Source organism: Ranitomeya variabilis, chromosome 1 (assembly GCF_051348905.1).
Source record: "Ranitomeya variabilis isolate aRanVar5 chromosome 1, aRanVar5.hap1, whole genome shotgun sequence".
NCBI classification, from domain to species: domain Eukaryota; kingdom Metazoa; phylum Chordata; class Amphibia; order Anura; family Dendrobatidae; genus Ranitomeya; species Ranitomeya variabilis.
The window spans coordinates 799,183,941-799,203,467 of record NC_135232.1 but is presented as its reverse complement, the minus strand read 5'-3'; the positions used below and the strand labels follow the sequence as shown (position 1 = coordinate 799,203,467).

General features: G+C 43.3%; 1 protein-coding gene across 1 annotated transcript in view; it reads left to right on the top strand.

Moving 5' to 3' along the window:
* MFSD12 (major facilitator superfamily domain containing 12) overlaps nucleotides 1-13,448 on the top strand; it is a 96,720-nt gene extending 83,272 nt beyond the window's left edge. The window contains exon 10 of the mRNA XM_077273830.1: nucleotides 12,812-13,448. Within this exon, the coding sequence (XP_077129945.1) occupies nucleotides 12,812-12,888 (77 nt within the window). The 3' untranslated portion in view covers nucleotides 12,889-13,448. The remainder of the gene's footprint in view (nucleotides 1-12,811) is intronic.
* Nucleotides 13,449-19,527: the final 6,079 nt, after the last annotated feature.

Here is a 19,527-nt window from a genome sequence, read left to right as displayed (position 1 = left end):
CAGTCCGTAATCTGGACCGAAAAAACAGATGTAGAGTATGCGATTGTCATGCGATTTTTTTAATCTCACCATCCGTTTTTACATCCGTATGCAATCCGTTTTTTTTTCTCTGCAACTATTTTTATACAGTCATTTACAGGACCATTTACATTGTTCTATGCCACAGAATGGTAATGTATCCTTAAAAAACGGACGGAATACAGATGGTCCGTATTCCATGTGTTTTTTTTCACGCACCCATTGACTTGCATTGGCGAGTCTCATCCGAGACTCGCAGCAAATCGCAGCATGCTGCGATTTTTTTTTCTCAGTCCGATTTCGGCTGAGAAAAAAAATCGCAAATGAAAAGACACCTATTGAATAACATTGGTCCGAGTGCAATCCGATTTTTTTTATCGGATTGCACTCGTCCGTTTTCCTCGCAAGTGGAAATGAGCCCTTAGAGTAATATTGGCCCTAGTGGGATCTGATGTCTTGTCGGATCGAATACCACAATGTGCATAAGCCCTTAAAGTCTAGAGACACACACACTCATCAGTGTACCTACTGTAACCTCTGGTATCCAGTGCTGACCTGCTTGTCTTCTCAGGGATATCGCTGCTCTTCACTCTCCAGGTCACTTTATGGTCTGTGCGTGAGTCAGAAGTCTTTCTATAATGCAAGTCTATAGAGCCTTGTTTTGGTGCTCCATAGGTATACATTGTAAAAGCCACGTCTGGGTCACGGGGCGTGGAGGGTGATCCAGAAGAGTCTGCAGAGCGGTGACATCACTGAGAAGCGGACGGCGCAGGATCCCAAAGAAGGTGGCAGTAGGTGAGTATATTAACACACTGCTAAATAAAGAAATATTCAGATATAGCAAAAAAGAAAAACTTCCTGGGAGCGTTTTAAGATTGCCACATCCAGTAGGTGATCGTAGAGTTAAATTCCACTTCCTCTCTTCAGGGAATTATTTATTATTATTATTATTATTATTGATCTGAATCTTTAGAATTATATAGTCTTTGCTTTTAATTTGTCGGTTTTTTTTTTTTTTTTTTTTTACTTTTTAAAATTGTGAAATAAAGAAATATATAGGGCAAATTTTATCAGTCTTGCACGAGAACGTTTACGTACATAAAACAAAACCAGCATTCAAAATGCCTAAAAGCTCTGAACAGAAGTTAATGTGATATTTACCCAAGAAATGTATCCGTATCCTGGTGAGCCTGTGATAGATTTTTGTACAGAGTAGTTACCGGTAGTCTGTGGCGCAGAGCTGCAGTGTGGAAGGGGTGGACACTGCAATCTGTAGTCGGGCTGGTGGTCTTCCAATCTGTGCTGTAGCTATAGATCACAGCACTACCCTAATGGAGCTAAAGAAGCATTCAAGCAGCATCCAGGCCAAGGCACTAAAGAGAACAGAACAGGTAAGCATCTATAGATCCTGACTTGCCTATATTTTTAGTTTTACAGTTGGAAACCTCTGAACGGAGTCTCTGATTTCCGAAACCCTCGTTTCCTGGCAGAATGTGTGAATGTCCATTATTACTCTTCCTCCCTGCTCCCAGTGTCTTTTGTCTATAGAACTAACATCACGTCGACTATATACTGTAGCCAATAACTGAACTTGGCTGCCTAATACAAGTCACTGAGCTCACTATTTTCAGTGCTGACGTTATGTTGACAGTCCTGCAACCAAACGTGATCTCAGCGGCTTGAGCCGTCTACTTGGGTGGAGCCTCCTGAGCTTGGTAATTGGCTGCAGCATTGTATCTGTTTTTTTTTTTGTTTTGTTTTTTTTTAACTGCTGGAGTGGTGGTTCTGATCCAGCGGCCCTGACCCTACTCTTGTACTCACATGCCTCTGTCTTCACCTTTTTATCACCGCCGCTGCTGTCTCTCTGGCAGTTTTGTGACCTGCTGGATCGTTCCAGTCTTTCATGGAGTGAGCCAAAGTTCACAACTCATTACATGTCTGAGAGCCTAATTTTGGCTCTCGTAGCCTTGCATTGAGCTCTTGTGACGGAACTTCCTGCCAATCAGATGTTGCGGCCTCAAGATGGCTTGGCCCTGAAAAAGGGGGAGATGCAGGAGGGTAAGTATAAGTCCAGGGGCAGGGACCTTGTGCTAGATGCACCACTCCAGCACCTCAAAGAGCAGACTGGGAGGCAGTCTGTGGTGGTGTTTTAATCGGAACTTGCCACTCTCTTCATGCTGCCCAAGCATCAAGCAGCATGAATCCGAGCCTAGCTGTATTGCACATGTACTATTATACTTTTTTTTTTTTTTTTTGCAATACTTTGCAAAAATTACTTTTTAGTGTGATGACCAACTTTGTAGCAGCTACCTTTCTAGATTCATTCAATAAACTATATTAAGAGAACATTTAAAAAGTGCATAGCTGAATAAAATACCTAACAAAACATACTGTGCAATATATGAAAGGTCCAAGATGAGCCAAAGTGTACCAATATATATTAAACAATAGATTAATATTACCAGAGTTATTGCTACAAGAAGGGCTGCCACAAGAGAAGAAGGTAAGCGCCGACCTCGTGTATTGTCACAGGGATAAGTCAACAGCTAATGGCATGTCTTTTATGGCCACAATCAGACATGCTAATTAGCTCATGAATTAATCCCATTTGTGTCAGTTACCACTTGCCTTCTCTGTTTGCGTGTGTCCAAGAAAATCGACAGTATAGGAAATGTCTAAGATAAGCCAATTAAACTATACCAAAGAAATTATAAAAAAATTGTAAAAATTGATTATATACAGGGTGGACCAAAAGTAGATGGACAGAAAATAACATTTATTTTGATTTATATATAAAATTATATTTACTAACACAAGCATAACATTGACAAATTTTATTCTGAACAATAATACAATAGCCCTTAAATTTTATCAACGCAGGTGCTCAAACTGTTTCCATCACAATTTGCACAGCTTTGAAGTCTGCCTCGTACGCTTCGACAAACATTTTTGCACAAGTCTCTTTGGGTATTAATTTCTTGAAATGCATCGCTTATGTAATTTTAATATGGCCAGATAATTTGAAAGAAGCTTCATCACTCCACATAATGTTATCTCACTAAATTGCAGCCACCTGTCTGGATCATCCTCCAATAAACCATGAATTAGACGTGGACGATAAGCTTTCCACCCAATAGATTTCAGGATTCACATGATGGAAGCTCGTGAAATTCCCAATTCTAAAGAGACTCTTCTGGTGGGCTTTTTTTGGACTCTGAACAAATGTTTCAGCAACAAGTTGTTTATTATTTTCTGTACAGGCTGTTTTGTGTCGACTAGTTTTTGGAACATTAAGGATTGAGCCAGTGGCATCGAATTTGTCGCGAAAGCGGTAAATGGTTTGTCTCTTTGGGGTTTGAGTACAAAATGTTTCAACCCAATTTGCTCTAACTGTTTTAGCATTTTGAGATTTCCAATATGCTTTTAAAATCCATTTTCTTTGATCTGTGTTTAAATTATTTGCCCTTATGGGTTCTGAATTATCTGAAAAAACAGATTTGGGGGAGATTTATCTGTGAAAACTGGATCTGTTAAACGGACTCAGTTGCCCTTAGCAACCAGATTCCACCTTTCATTTTCCAAAGAGTCTGTGAAGAATGAAAAGTGGAATCTGATTGGTTGCTAAGGGCAACTGAGTCAGTTTCACTTTATACCATGCTTGATAAATCTCCCCCTTCATAACCCTATTACACATACTGTCCATCTACTTTTGGAGAATATATATATATATATATATATAATTTTATTTTTTTTTTTCTCCCAAAAAGGGCCATGTAGAAAGAAGGCAAGTGGTATCCCTGAAGTCACATTCATGACAATACGAACGGGGCAAGTCGTGAGCTAATAAGCATGTCTTTATTTTATTGTGGCCATAAGACTTGCTGATTAGCTGATCACATGTAACGTCCGGGATAAGTCAATACACATGGGGTCACCACTTACCTTATTCTCTTGTGGCAGCCCTTCTTGGCTTTTTTTTTTTTTTTGTAGTACTCACTTTGGTAATTATTATATTCATCGGTTTTATAATTATTGGTATACTTGGCTTATTTTAGACCTTTCATCTATTGCACATACAGGTGCATTTCACAAAATTAGAATATAATCAAAAAGTTACTTTTTCAGTTCAATACAAAAAAGTGAAACTCATATAGTCATTACAAACAGTGATCTATTTCAAGTGTTTTTGTTAATGTTGGGTTTTCATTGGCTGTAAGACATAATCAAGTCATTTTCAGTAAATTAGAATACTGTATACAGTAACACCAGCTTGAAAAATGATTTTAAAATCTGAAATATTGGCCTACTGAAATGTATGTTCAGTAAATGCACTCAATACTTGATCGGGGCTCCTTTTGCATCAATTACTGCATCAGTGCGGTGTGGCATGGAGGCGATGAGCCTGTGGCACTGCTGAGGTGTTATGGAAGCCCAGGTTGCTTTGAGAGCAGCCTTCAGCTCATCTGCATTGTTGGATCTGGTGTATCTCCTTTTGACAATACCCCATAGATTCTCTATGGGGTTGAGGTCAGGCGAGTTTGCTGGCCAATCAAGCACAGTGATACTGGTTTTTAAACCAGGTATTGGTACTTTTGGCAGTGTGGACAAGTGCCAAGTCCTGCTGGAGAATGAAATTTCCATCTCTGAAAATCTTTTCGGTAGAGGGAAGCATGAAGTGCTCTAAAATTTCTTTGTAGACGGCTGTGCTGACTTTGGTCTTGATTAAACCCAGTTGGCTAACACCAGCAGATGATATTGCTCCCCAAACCATCACTGATTGTGGAAACTTCACACTAGACCTTAAGCAATTTTGATTGTGTGCCTCTCCACTCTTCCTCCAGACTCTTGGACCTTGATATCCAAACGAAATGCTAAATTTACTTTCCTTGTGGAGTGTCAATGACTGCCTTCTGGACATGTCAAGATGGCAGTCTTCCCCGTGATTGTGTAGCCTACTGAAACTGACTAAGGGACCTTTTTTAAACGCTTAACGTAATTAACAAAAAACACCTGCAAAGGCTTACTAATTCACTGAGTTTCCATGGGCTGTAAGCCATAATCATCAACATTAACAGTAATAAACACTTGAAATAGATCACTGTTTGTTTGTAATGACTCTATATAATGAGTGTCACTTTTTGTATTAAAACCAAAATTTAACTTTCTGATATTCTAATTTTGTGAGAAGCACCTGTATTTTCTTGGCGCTTTACACAGTATGTCATAAGCAGTATTTTCTATGCTAAGGTTTGATAGGCCGTGGGGTGTTTTGACCTTACAAAATACTTGGGGCACAATTCATGAAGACTGGTGGTCATGACTGCCTTTAACGAAAGGGTATGCTTGAGCCAGATGCTCCGGATTCATGAAGAGATGCATGCCTGTAGAGTTGCTTTACTCAGGTACTGGCATGAACTGTGGAGTTCCTCGAGAGAAATTTCATCATGAATATGTGCTGTGGTGTACTGCCCCAGCTCCACCCACTTTGGCAGAGCTGGGAGGAAGTGGCATGAAACAGCAAAGGGGCAAAATTTTGGAGTCTTCTGCCAAGCACAAAATAAACACTCAATCACACTTGGAGCGGCGCTGGGAGAAGCCAAATGGGGGCAGCACCAGACCAGTCTAGTCTCTGCTTATGGCTCCTGGCCAGATCTTAAAACTGTATTTTCTCTGAAATACTAGTGTTTGTCATGCTACCAGGCCGATTCATGCTGCCCGTGGTTTGGGAAGCATGAATTAACTGGCCAATTCCCTTTCAAACCATGATGCACGTTAGATGAACGTCAGCCGAATCCAGATAGTGGTGGGCTTTAGCAGCAGACTAGTATGTATTGGTGCCCCAGAATGATGGCAGGGTAGACAAAGATCTGGCATGTCTGTCTGATTTCAGTCAGTCAATCCTGTTTTGTTTTCCATGAGGCCACCCAATTGTGAGCACTTGTGTATGGAGTGTGCCAGGAGAGATGTTGGTGGATGGCTGTCGGCCAAACCATGATTTGACCAATGATTCGTATGTATGTATGTATGTGACCCTATTTGTGAATGTATTAAGTGGCCTCCTTGTAATAAAAAAATATATATATATCCTTGTAATAAAAAAAAATATATATATATATTATGCGGTGGATTTGCCAACCAGTACTGGGGCAGCACACTTTGGATTAAAAATCTACAGGATATCAATGTCCCCTCAGATATTCCACCCTTTGCACTGTAAGAGTGTTATGTGTTATTTGTCCACTTTTGCTCCACTAAAAACAATTCAAGTATTTCAACACTCACCATTGTTTTCTAAGCCTGATGCATGAAGTATCTTTAAAAAAAAAAAAAAGCCTATTTTATCTAATCTTGTATCTATTTATGATTTAGGTGACTTTTTTTTTCCTTCATCCCTAAGCTGTATCCTTGAGCAAATGTGTAAGAGTCCTTGTGACTCGGGCCATAATTAGAGTTCATGCTTCCTTAGGCAATTAAAGGAAACCTGTCGGCAGGATTGTGCACAGTAAGCTACACAGTCAGGTTGATGCCGCCATACTAATTAAAATGATACCTTGGTGATGAAATCCGTCTTGTGGTGGTTGTGTAATCTTTATTTTCAGTTTTGTGTTAATGATATGCTCGTGCTGCAGGGCGGCCTGTGGGGGTCTGCATGTGGTGCTCTGATTAGGTATTCATAATGCAGACTGCTGACAGGTCGCTGATCCCTCACTACGCACGCTGCAGCATAATCGCATGTGTTATGTGCCAATAATTGTGGTTGATGTTATTCAAATAGAAAAAAAAATCAATTTTAAAAAGGTGCCCACCGCGCCTGCGCAGTAGCAACTATCTAGGTATATAGGTGATCTGATAGTTGCTACTGCGCCGGCACCACCTTACTAGAGAAGAGAAAAAAAATTCCTCCTCCAAGATGGCGCCGCCTGTGCAGTACAACTATTGGATCACCTATATACCCTGATAGCTGCTACTGCTCAGGCGCCATTTTAAAATTAATTTTTTTATTTATTTTTTGTCTGAATAGCATCAACCACATTTATTTTTGGCACATAAAACATGCGATTATGCTGCAGAGCAGATGCCACAGCCGGCAACTGCCTGCAGAAGCGTATTCATTATGTAAACTAGGGGGCAGGTCATTGAGGGATCAGTGCTCTGTTGGCAGTCTGCATAATAAATATCTAATCGGAGCACCACATGAAGACCCCCACAGGCCGCCCCAGAGCACGAGCATATCATTAACTCGCAACTTAAAAGAGATTAAACAGATTTCATCACCAAGTATCACTGTAATCAGTATAACTGCGCTGACCTGACACAGACTGTAGGTTAAGGTACCTTCACACGAAGCGACGCTGCAGCGATAGCGACAACGATGCCGATCGCTGCAGCGTCGCTGTTTGATCGCTGGAGAGCTGTCACACAGACCGCTCTCCAGCGACCAACGATGCTGAGGTCCCCGGGTAACCAGGGTAAACATCGGGTTGCTAAGCGCAGGGCCGCGCTTAGTAACCCGATGTTTACCCTGGTTACCAGCGTAAAAGTAAAAAAAACAAACAGTACATGCTCACCTGCGCGTCCCCCAGCGTCCGCTTCCTGACACTGACTGAGCTCCGGCCCTAACAGCACAGCGGTGACGTCACCGCTGTGCTTTCACTTTCACTTTAGGGCCGGATCTCAGTCAGAGCAGGAAGCAGACGCTGGGGGACGCGCAGGTGAGCATGTACTGTTTGTTTTTTTTACTTTTACGCTGGTAACCAGGGTAAACATCGGTTTACTAAGCGCGGCCCTGCGCTTGGTAACCCGATGTTTACCCTGGTTACCAGTGGAAAACATCGCTGGTATCGTTGCTTTTGCTTTCAAACACAACGATACACAGCGATCGGACGACCAAATAAAGTTCTGGACTTTATTCAGCGACCAGCGACATCACAGCAGGATCCTGATCGCTGCTGCGTGTCAAACGAAATGCTAGCCAGGACGCTGCAACGTCACGGATCGCTAGCGATGTCGTTTCGTGTGAAGGTACCTTAACTCTGCACAATCCTGCTGGCAGGTTCCCTTTAAGGCCTCGTTCACACGTTGAATATTTGGTCAGCCTCTCCTGGTTTTGGCTTACAATCAGAGGAAAAGTATAATAGAAACACGTCTCCGCTTCTGTATTTATCACCACTCCTGGGTTTGTCTTACAAATAATGAGGAAATAACATGTTTGTTTACAACCCCTTAGTGAGTTGAGTATTTGGTGAGTTTAAGGCCCCCATATATAATAATAATTATAATAATAATATTATTGCGCCATTTATTCCATGGTGCTTCTACATGTGAGATAGATTACATTAGAGAAGTTGTCCAATCCAGTACATCAGTGGGACCAGCCAAGAGTCGGGTGGTAAATAGGGGGCCTTTTAACTCCCTCAATCCTTCTCTCCCATAGTTTATATTATCATGGAAGTTTTAATTTCAGTTGTATCCAACAATTTTGTGGGTTTTTTTTAGGGAAGATAAGTAGCAGCAGATTTATCCATACACCATATTAAGAGAGAAATTTTTTAAAATGTGATTACTCTGAGACATAATGCTCTTGTTTGATAGACATGGCTGTATGGTGTAGGGTGGCACTAGGCTATAGGTGCCCGTACACTTCAGAGAGCAGCTGGCCAAACACTGCTGCACTACATATACCGTATTTTCCGGCGTATAAGACGACTTTTTAACCCCCGAAAATCTTCTTAAAAGTCGGGGGTCGTCTTATACGCCGGGAATCGTCTTGTATGCCGGTGTATATGGTGGGTGGGGAGGGGGAGTGATCCTGATGACGAGGGGGCGTCTCACAGGAAAGTGAGTAATCCCCATTACCTTATCCTAGCGGTGCAGCGTGGGGGTGTCAGTGCTGGGAGCGGCTGTGTTCTGGTGCGGCGGCTCCTCTTCTGTGTGGGGCCTCTGTGCTGTGGGGTGGCGGCGGCAGCGGCGTATCTTTATCCAGTTGGGGCTCCTCCGGCATCTCCTTAGCCCTGGAGGCCCCGCCGCAACTCCATCGGTGCAATGTGGTGGCCTCCGGGAAAATGGCCGCTGCTCAGATTCAGATCTCGTGTCCCGAGATTTCGGGACGAGATCTGAATCTGAGCAGCGGCCATTTTCCCGGAGGCCACCGCATCGCACCTATTGAGCTGCCTCCGGGAAAATGGCCGCTGCATTGCACCGATGGAGTTGCGGCGGTGCCTCCAGGGCTAAGGAGATGCCGGAGGAGCCCCAACTGGATAAAGATATGCCGCCGCCACCCCACAGCACAGAGGCCCCACACAGAAGAGGAGCCGCCGCACCAGAGCACAGCAGCCGCCGCACCAGAGCACAGCAGCCGCCGCCGCCACTCCCAGCACTGAGACCCCCACGCTGCACCGCTACGATAAGGTAATGGGGGATACTCACTTTCCTGTGAGACGCCCCCTCGTCATCAGGATCACTCCCTCCCCCCCCCCCCAAAAGGCACATATTCACCGGCCCTATAAGACGACATAGGGTGTATAAGAAGACCCCCGACTTTTAAGAAGATTTTATATTTTAACTGGTAAAGTTGGGGGGTCGTCTTATACGCCCAGTCGTCTTATACGCCGGAAAATACGGTACTTGTATTTTGCACAAAGCAAGAAGTAAAACCATAGCCAGACACCTATCTTTGCAATTTTTCCATTAAGTATTTTGTATATGGAGATCTGTGAAATCTTTCTACAAGTAAAGTGTCCAACCGCCCCCTCACCGCCTCAATTTCGGATTATTCTATTACCCCCATCCTGAGCCTATTGGCAATGACTTTTATAGTCTCTTCTGGACTGGCACCACTCCTCTGCACTTGCTATGGTTTCTCCCACTGGTCTCGGGGCATAAACATCTGGAGGGGACATTGCTGATGAAATGCAGAAGCTGTAGACTGAACTCTAGCGCTGCTGAAAGTTAAAGGGCTATTCCCATCTCTGAGATGTAATTAATAATTTGCTAATATTACACACACTACATATTAGGAAAGGATCTTGGAGATGGGATTACCTCTTAAGGGCAGCTGGCAGTCAGTGGCTGCTGCTGGGCTGTAGCAGGTTCGTGATGCCTCCTCTAGATGTGGATGCCTGAAGACTTGCAGGGGACATGGCACCCTTCCAGGATTATGCAGTTAGCGATGCAATCCAACGTCTCGCCCCAGGATATTGTAGTTGACCGAATACGTATATTATAAATATGCATGCATGCATACCTACCTACCCCCACCCTGTCTTGCCTCTTCCAACCCAGGGTTTTGTAGTCCAGGAAGCAATCCATTTGGTGCCCCCAACTTCTCCTTCACCCGTCAAAAGTGTGCAGTTGCTAAAGCAATAAGTGACTTGCACCCACAACATATGAAATTAGAGGCTGTCCCCTCATCAGATCCTGTCTAGGCCATGGAAATAGTGTAACAAGAGGATGCCTCCTCTACAGAGTGGGCAGCCTTCAGCCTCTGGAGCGAGACTATCAATGAGAAGTGGCAGTATAGAGATGCTCATCTCCTTACCCCTGTCTGCCTTGCAATCTCTAGCTCTCCCATCCGAATCCCTCCTCTTCTGGAAAATGCTGATTTTTGCTATGAAGTCCGATGGGGAGGGGGAAAATGTATGTACATTGTATATCGCACCTCCCTCCACCCCATCCATCTCACCAGACCTTTGGTGCCTATGCCTAGTGCCAAATACAACCCTACATGGAATGTGTTTTAATAGATATAATGGTGTGATGCAGCTGAAATTCTCTTGCTACTCATCACTATATCAAGCCAAGGGACCTGCCTCAGACAAGTCAACAAATTGCACAGTCCCCAACCAAAATAACATACACTGCTTCAAACAAAGTAGTCAAAGTTTGAAGCCTGTAGCTCAGGCAACATGAATCTGGTAATTTCAATAGATTACCTATAGTCTGTAGCCAAAGGTCCCTCCTCTATTAATCTTCATTTGGTGGCATTGGCAAAGAACCACTATTTTGAGATGCATAGATAATGGAGTTCTTCTTTTAGGGCTCATTTCCACTTGCGAGAGACAAAATGGTCCGATTTACGGACCGAAAAAACGGAGGAAAATCATGCGATTGTCATGCGATTTTTTTTATTTTTTTAAATATCGCAACATCCGTATTGCTGTCCGATTTTTACGCACCGGTGTCCTTTGAAATGCCGGCAAATCATTGCTGTGTACAGTAAAATCACACTGACAGGTTAGAATAGATATATACACATAGAATAGGTATATATGTATGTGTGTGTGTGTGTGTGTGTGTGTGTGTGTGTGTGTGTATATATATATATATAATATTTATTGCAGCGTTAGATAGCATAAAAGCCGCTAATTCAATTGCCGGCTTTTGCTATCTCCTTCCCAAGCCCGACAGGATATGAGACATGGTTTACATACAGTAAACCATCTCATATCCCTTCTTTTATTACATATTCCTCTTCACTAATGTAAGAAGTGTCTGTGTGTCAAATTTGGGGGCTCTACCTATTAAATTAAAGGGTTACATCGTGGAAAAAATTGGCGTGGGCTCCCGCGCAATTTTCTCCGCCAGAGTGGTAAAGCCAGTGACTGAGGGCAGATATTAATAGCCTAGAGAGGGTCTATGGCTATTGGCCCCCCCTGGCTAAAAACATCTGCCCCCAGCCACCCCAGAAAAGGCACATCTGGAAGATGCGCCTATTCTGGCACTTGGCCACTCTCTCTTCCCACTCCCGTGTAGCGGTGGGATATGGGGTAATGAAGGGTTAATGTCACCTTGCTATTGTAAGGTGACATTAAGCCAGATTAATAATGGAGAGGCGTCAATTATGACACCTATCCATTATTAATCCAATAGTACGAAATGGTTAATAAAACACACACATTATTAAAAAGTATTTGAATTAAATAAAGACACAGGGTATTTTATTATTCTCTTAATCCACCTGAAGACCCTCGTTCTATAAAAAAGGAAAAATAAAAAAACAACAATATCCCATACCTTCCGTCGTTCTGGCAGTCCCACGATGTAAATCCATCTGAAGGGGGTAAATCATTTTACACCCAGGAGCTCTGCTAATGCAGTTGTGCTCAAGGATGTAAAACCCCGGGGAATGAATGGAAAGCAGGGGAATGTCCTGTAGTTACCTTGAGTCGCGGTGATGCGCCCTCTGCTGGATGTCCTCATATGAACTCGAGCCTGGGAAAAGTTCCCACGCTCGAGTTCATATGAGGACATCCAGCAGAGGGCGCATCAACGCGACTCAATATATATATTATTATTTATTATTATTATATTTTTATATTATATTATGTCTCACTGACAGAATAGGTGTATATATATGTTTATATATCTACTCTATTCTAACCTGTCAAAGGACACCGGTGCGTTAAAATCGGACAGAACTCGCATGGTGCTTGCATTGGCGAGTCTCGTCCGAGAATCGCAGCAATACGCAGCATGCTGTTATTTTTTTTTCTCAGTCCGATTTCGGCTGAGAAAAAAATCGCAAATGAAGACACCTATTAAATAACATTGGTCCGAGTGCAATCCGATTTTTTTTTTTTTTTTTTTTTTTTTTTTTTTTTTATCGGATTGCACTCGTCCGTTTTCCTCGCAAATGGAAATGAGCCCTTAGAGGTGAATTTCATTGTGTTGCTACTTCCTTGCATGGAATAGCTCTACCAACCACCCTGAATGAATGGGATTGGTAGACTTACCGGTGACTTCTTGATGCCTGATGTTTAGAGGTTTCTATATTAACCACCTTATTTTCTTCTAGGTAAAGCCTCTTCATCTTCAATACAGGACTCCCCCCAGGCTGACAACACCCAGGAAATCTGTACAGTGGATGCCTGAATCTCAGAAATGCTGCACTACATATACAGTACTTGTATACTTGTATTTTGCACAAAAAATAACAATGTATTTCCAAGCCCTGACTTCTTTCCAATGTTTTTATCGTTCGTCCTACGTGTTTTTTTTGTTTGTTTGTTTAAAGGGAACCTGTCACCACTTTTCTGTCCTATCAGCTAAAAATATAATTTTATTCAGTTTCAGTGACCGTACTAAAATTACAAGTTATTGCCCATCTATAGAAAAGGGATGACGTGCTAATGGTGGGGGTGCTAAGCAACCAACTGATCTCAGCGGTGGGTGTAGTGTCACCGATTGACAGGAGCGGCAGTGGAGTCTGGACTGTCCGATATAGCTAAGGCTTGTACTCTGCAATCCCATAACCATGCATGGAGCCACAGTGCACATGATGATTGGCCCCTTCACACGAGTCGCTCTTATGGGTAGGGGAATAACTTTAATCTTAGTACAGTCTCTGTAACATAAAAGCTTCACAGGACAGATACACATGTAAATTTATATCTACAACCTTGACAAAGCAATAATAAAGTTATTTTACAGTTGTCTTTGTGGATATTATTAAATGCAGTGAGGAAGGTTTGTGGGTTGTGTGGGGGTTTTTTTTTTTTTGTCAGTTTCATGTTCGGGCTTTGAACAGACGTCTAATTTGGGGTTATTGGGACAATGCCAAATGGCTCTTGTAACTGCAGCAGAAATGTTAATCAGAGAACCAGAATAATGAAAAGGTTTTTCTATTTGTGGTGTCACTGAGATACATACTTGTGGTACTACAAAAAAAAACCTACGCACTCTTGCTTTTAAGGCCAATATTCATAATTTGCAATTTTTAATTTTAGCAAATACGCTGGGAGGTATCTCTCTCGTCTTGCTAAATTTTAGTCTCAGCTTTAGCTTAATGGAGATCAAAAATGTGTCTTTATTGTAAACATTGCCTAGTTTAAAAAAAAAATATATATATTTGGAGTCCTCCACAGCTGAGGAATCAACAGACTTTTTCAAAACAGTGGAAAGCGCATTTTAAAACAAGCTGCCGAGGAACAGGCCAAATGTTTGTTGATCGGGTGAAATATCTCTTAAACGGATGTGCAAAACTGGCCTATTTCGGGTACCGGAGAAATCCAGGTCTGTGTGTGTAATACTTGCAGCGCACGTGTGGCAACCTCGTGCCGCATCAATACCACACGGACGGACGGCAGGGAAGAAGCGCTACAGTAAGCGCTGTTCCCTGGCGCCGGGTGCTGAAGATGGCTCTCATCATTCTCCCCTGCTCTGCCGGTGATTGGCGCGAGCAGAGGAGAATGATGCGTTATATTCAAGTCAGAACAATGACAGCAGGTGGGGGCTGTTGAGACTATTACTCCCATCAACCTACACCTGCTGCTGCTAAGTGACAGCAGATGCTGATTATGGGGTATGACTCACCCGCCACCTGCGCTATAAATAAATGAATAAAAAACCCGGCATGGGTTCCCCCATAGTTTCTCTAACCAGCCAGGCAAAACTCACAGCTGGGGGCTTCATCCCTTACCTGTCAGCTTCAGCAAGGAAGGCTGGTTATCAAGAATAGAGGTCCCCCACACTTTTTTTTTTTATTTAAATGTCACGGGGTCCCCATTTGACAACCAGCCTTGCTAAAGCCGGGGGCTGGTATTCTCAGGCTGGTAAGGGACCATTGATATAGGCCCTTCCCCCAGCCTAAAAATAGCAGCCCGCAGATGCCCAGAATTGGTGCATATATTAGATGTGCCAATTCTGGAGCTTTGCCTGGCTCTTCCCACTTGCCCTGTAGTGGTGGCAAGTGGGGTTCATACTTGTGGGGTTGATGTCACCTTCTATTAGACACCTATCCATTACTAATTCATATGGTAAATAAAGACACAGCCAGAATAAAGTCTTAGGCTACTTTCACACTAGCGTTAACTGCAATACGTCGCAAATGCGTCGTTTTGCCGAAAATACGCATCCAGCAAAAGTTCTTGCTGGATGCGTTTTTTCGTCATAGACTAACATTAGCGACGCATTTGCGACGCATTGCCAAACGTCGCGTCCGTTTTGCGACGCTTGGGCGTGTGGTAGCGGACCGTCGGGGAAAAAAAAACCTTACATGTAACGTTTTTTGCTCCCGGCGGTCCGCTTTTTCCGACCGCACATGCGCGGCCGGAACTCCGCCCACACCTCCCCGCACCTCACAATGGGGCAGCGGATGCGTGGGAAAAATGCATCCGCTGCCCCCGTTGTGCGGCGGGGACAACGCTAGCGTCGGGGACCTCGGCACGGCGACGGGCCGAGCCCGACGCTAGTGTGAAAGTAGCCTTATATTTAAAAATAAGACTCTTTTTTTTTTTTTTTTTTTTTCCTTTTTTATTTAAAATAACACACAAGAGAGTATAATGCCTAATTCCACCAAAGCCCTCGTTCTCCTGTAATCAAAGAAAAATAAAAAAATAACAATATCCCTCACCTATCTGTTGGTTCTGTCACGCCGTAACCCATGTCTGGGGGAAAAATAGTTTTTAGTGATGTGCGAATGTACTCGTTGCTTGGGTGGTCTCCGAGTATTTGTAAGTGCTCGGAGATTTAGTTTTGCTTGAATACATGTGGGGATTCCCTAGCAAACAGGCAACCCCCACATGTACTCAGGCTGGCTAGCAGCCATAAATCATGCAGCTGCGTCAACAAAAACTAAATCTCCGAGCAGTTACAAATACTCGGAGACCACCCGAACGTGCTCGGGGAAACCCCAGCAATGAGTACACTTGCTCATCACTAATAGTTTTCAATCTGGATGGTGCCAAGATGTGACAGTCCAGTTTGAGAACCACTGGTGAATGAGCTGCTGCGAGTGCATCATCATTGACCAGCGGTGACATCGAGGTTAGTCAGTGGGGCTGCGTTCCCAGCGGGGCTGAACTGCGGTGACCTCGACTGTGGGAAAATGCCAGTGATTAGGTCACCGCAGTTCAAGCTCAGTGTCTTCACAGCAGATCACCGTGAGAATTTCTGTGATCTGCCAGTGATAATGTCACCACTGGTCAATGATGCTGTGGTAATTAACCAGTGGTTCACAGCCTGGTTGGTCGCATCCTGGCACTGTCCATGGATTATGGTGTGGGACAGAACAACGGATAGGCGAAGGATATAGTTGTTTTTTTTTTGTTTGTTTTATTACAGGAGAATGAGGGCTTTGGTGGAATTGGGCATTAGGCGAGTATAACTGTTTTATTTTAAAATAGTGTTTTTTTATTTATTTCTAATAGACTTTATTCTGCCTGTGTCTTTATTTACCATGTAACTATAGGATTAGTAATGGATAGGTGTCTTATAGAAGCCTCTCCATTACTAAGCCGTGGGCTTGATGTCACCTGAAAGCAGGGGCGGGCTGGGCCGGGTGGCAGGAATGCATATGCCCCCCGGGCTGGTGCCTGAGCAGCTGCATAGGGCCGCTGGAAGACTGGCAGTGATTTTACTACATAGCGCACCTGTAATGCGCAGCCGTGTCATCCCAGCAGCCGGCCCTTTAAATCTTGAGATCCTAGTGCCCGCACTGACAAGGCCGCGGCGGCCCGCGTTAGTGCACGAGCACGGCCGTGGTCCTCGTTTCTGTGTGTGCACGTCTGCTCTGCTGCCCATGCCAGCGCAAGCAGGAGACCACGAGCGCTCACGGGGATATTTGAAAAGGCTGGCGTGCATAGGGCGCCTCCACCTAACAGTGTCTGACGCTGGTCGGCCTGTACCAGCGTCAGAAAAGACTGCTTTCCTCACGAATGCCTGGGATCCTCTTCACTGCCGACGCTGGACAGGACCCTACCCACCTCAGCTCTTCATCCTCCTGACCTCCCCCATCTCAGGGACCTGGGTGAGTCCCAAGATGAATTTGTTTTTAATGTATATACAGCAGTTGCATCTATATAATGTGTATAGACTGCTGTATATACAATATACTGTATGTGATACTACTGTATATAATCACTGTATCACCTATATAATGTATAGCAGTCTATATACATTATATAGGGAATACTGCTACTGATGTGTGTGTGTGTATATATGTTATATAGGTGAAACTGCGGTGTGTGTGTGTGTGTGTGTGTGTGTGTGTGTGTGTGTGTGTATATATATACAGGTCCTTCTCAAAAAATTAGCATATAGTGTAAAATTTCATTATTTACCATAATGTAATGATTACAATTAAACCTTCATATATTATAGATTCATTAGCCACCAACTGAAATTTGTCAGGTCTTTTATTGTTTTAATACTGATGATTTTGGCATACAACTCCTGATAACCCAAAAAACCTGTCTCAATAAATTAGCATATTTCACCCGGCCAATCAAATAAAAGTGTTTTTTAATAACAAACAAAAAAAACATCAAATAATAATGTTCAGTTATGCACTCAATACTTGGTCGGGAATCCTTTGGCAGAAATGACTGCTTCAATGCGGCGTGGCATGGAGGCAATCAGCCTGTGACACTGCTGAGATGTTATGGAGGCCCAGGATGCTTCAATAGCGGCCTTAAGCTCATCCAGAGTGTTGGGTCTTGCATCTCTCAACTTTCTCTTCACAACATCCCACAGATTCTCTATGGGGTTCAGGTCAGGAGAGTTGGCAGGCCAATTGAGCACAGTAATACCATGGTCAGTAAACCATTTACCAGTGGTTTTGGCACTGTGAGCAGGTGCCAGGTCGTGCTGAAAAATGAAATCTTCATCTCCATAAAGCATTTCAGCCGATGGAAGCATGAAGTGCTCCAAAATCTCCTGATAGCTAGCTGCATTGACCCTGCCCTTGATGAAACACAGTGGACCAACACCAGCAGCTGACATGGCACCCCACACCATCACTGACTGTGGGTACTTGACACTGGACTTCAGGCATTTTGGCATTTCCTTCTCCCCAGTCTTCCTCCAGACTCTGGCACCTTGATTTCCGAATGACATGCAAAATTTGCTTTCATCAGAAAAAAGTACTTGGGACCACTTAGCAACAGTCCAGTGCTGCTTCTCTGTAGCCCAGGTCAGGCGCTTCTGTATGGTTCAAAAGTGGCTTTACCTGGGGAATGCGGCACCTGTAGCCCATTTCCTGCACACGCCTGTGCACGGTGGCTCTGGATGTTTCCACACCAGACTCAGTCCACTGCTTCCTCAGGTTCCCCAAGGTCTGGAATCGGTCCTTCTCCACAATCTTCCTCAGGGTCCGGTCACCTCTTCTCGTTGTACAGCGTTTTCTGCCACATTGTTTCCTTCCAACAGACTTACCATTGAGGTGCCTTGATACAGCACTCTGGGAACAGCCTATTTGTTGAGAAATTTCTTTCTGGGTCTTACCCTCTTGCTTGAGGGTGTCAATGATTGCCTTCTTGACATCTGTCAGGTCGCTAGTCTTACCCATGATGGGGGTTTTGAGTAATGAACCAGGCAGGGAGTTTTTAAAAGCCTCAGGTATCTTTTGCATGTGTTTAGAGTTAATTAGTTGATTCAGAAGATTAGGGTAATAGGTCGTTTAGAGAACCTTTTCTTGATATGCTAATTTATTGAGACAGGTTTTTTGGGTTATCAGGAGTTGTATGCCAAAATCATCAGTATTAAAACAATAAAAGACCTGACAAATTTCAGTTGGTGGCTAATGAATCTATAATATATGAAAGTTTAATTGTAATCATTACATTATGGTAAATAATGAAATTTTACACTATATGCTAATTTTTTGAGAAGGACCTGTATTTATATATACAGTACAGACCAAAAGTTTGGACACACCTCATTTTAAGATTTTTCTGTATTTTTGGACACCCCTCATTTTAAGATTTTTCTGTATTTTCATGACTGAAAATTGTAAATTCACACTGAAGGCATCAAAACTATGAATTAACACATGTGGAATTATATACATGTGGAATTATATACTTAACAAAAAAAGTGTGAAACAACTGAAATTACCGTATGTCTTGTATTCTAGGTTCTTCAAAGTAGCCACCTTTTGCTTTGATGACTGCTTTGCACACTCTTGATATTCTCTTGATGAGCTTCAAGAGGTAGTCATCGGGAATGGTTTTCACTTCACAGGTGTGCCCTGTCAGGTTTAATAAGTGGGATTTCTTGACTTTATAAATGGGGTTCGGGCCATCAGTTGTGTTGAGCAGAAGTCTGGTGGATACACAGCTGATAGTCCTACTGCATAGACTGTTAGCTGCTTTTTTCTTGCTATAATTCAAATTCTAAGTAAAGAGAAACGAGTGGCCATCATTACTTTAACAAAAAATGAAGGTCAGTCAGTCCGAAAAATTGGGAAAACTAGCTGTTAAAATAAAGAGTTAAATCACGGGAAAAAACTGGCATGGGGAATGAATGGAATGCAGGGGAACGTAGCTACCTAGGCGTGCGGTGCTGCGCCTGCTGCTGGCATAACCTCATATGAACTCGAACGTGAGAAAATATTCAGAAAAAATCCCATGCAAGAGTTCATATGAGGTTGTGTCAGCAGGGGGCGCAGCACCGCAAGTCTAGGTAGCTACATTCCATTCATTTTCCAGTTTTTACAGGCAGGAGCATAGCTGCATTAGCAGGCTTCTGCTTGTAAAACTATTTAACCCTTTCTGATGGATTTACATCTTGGGA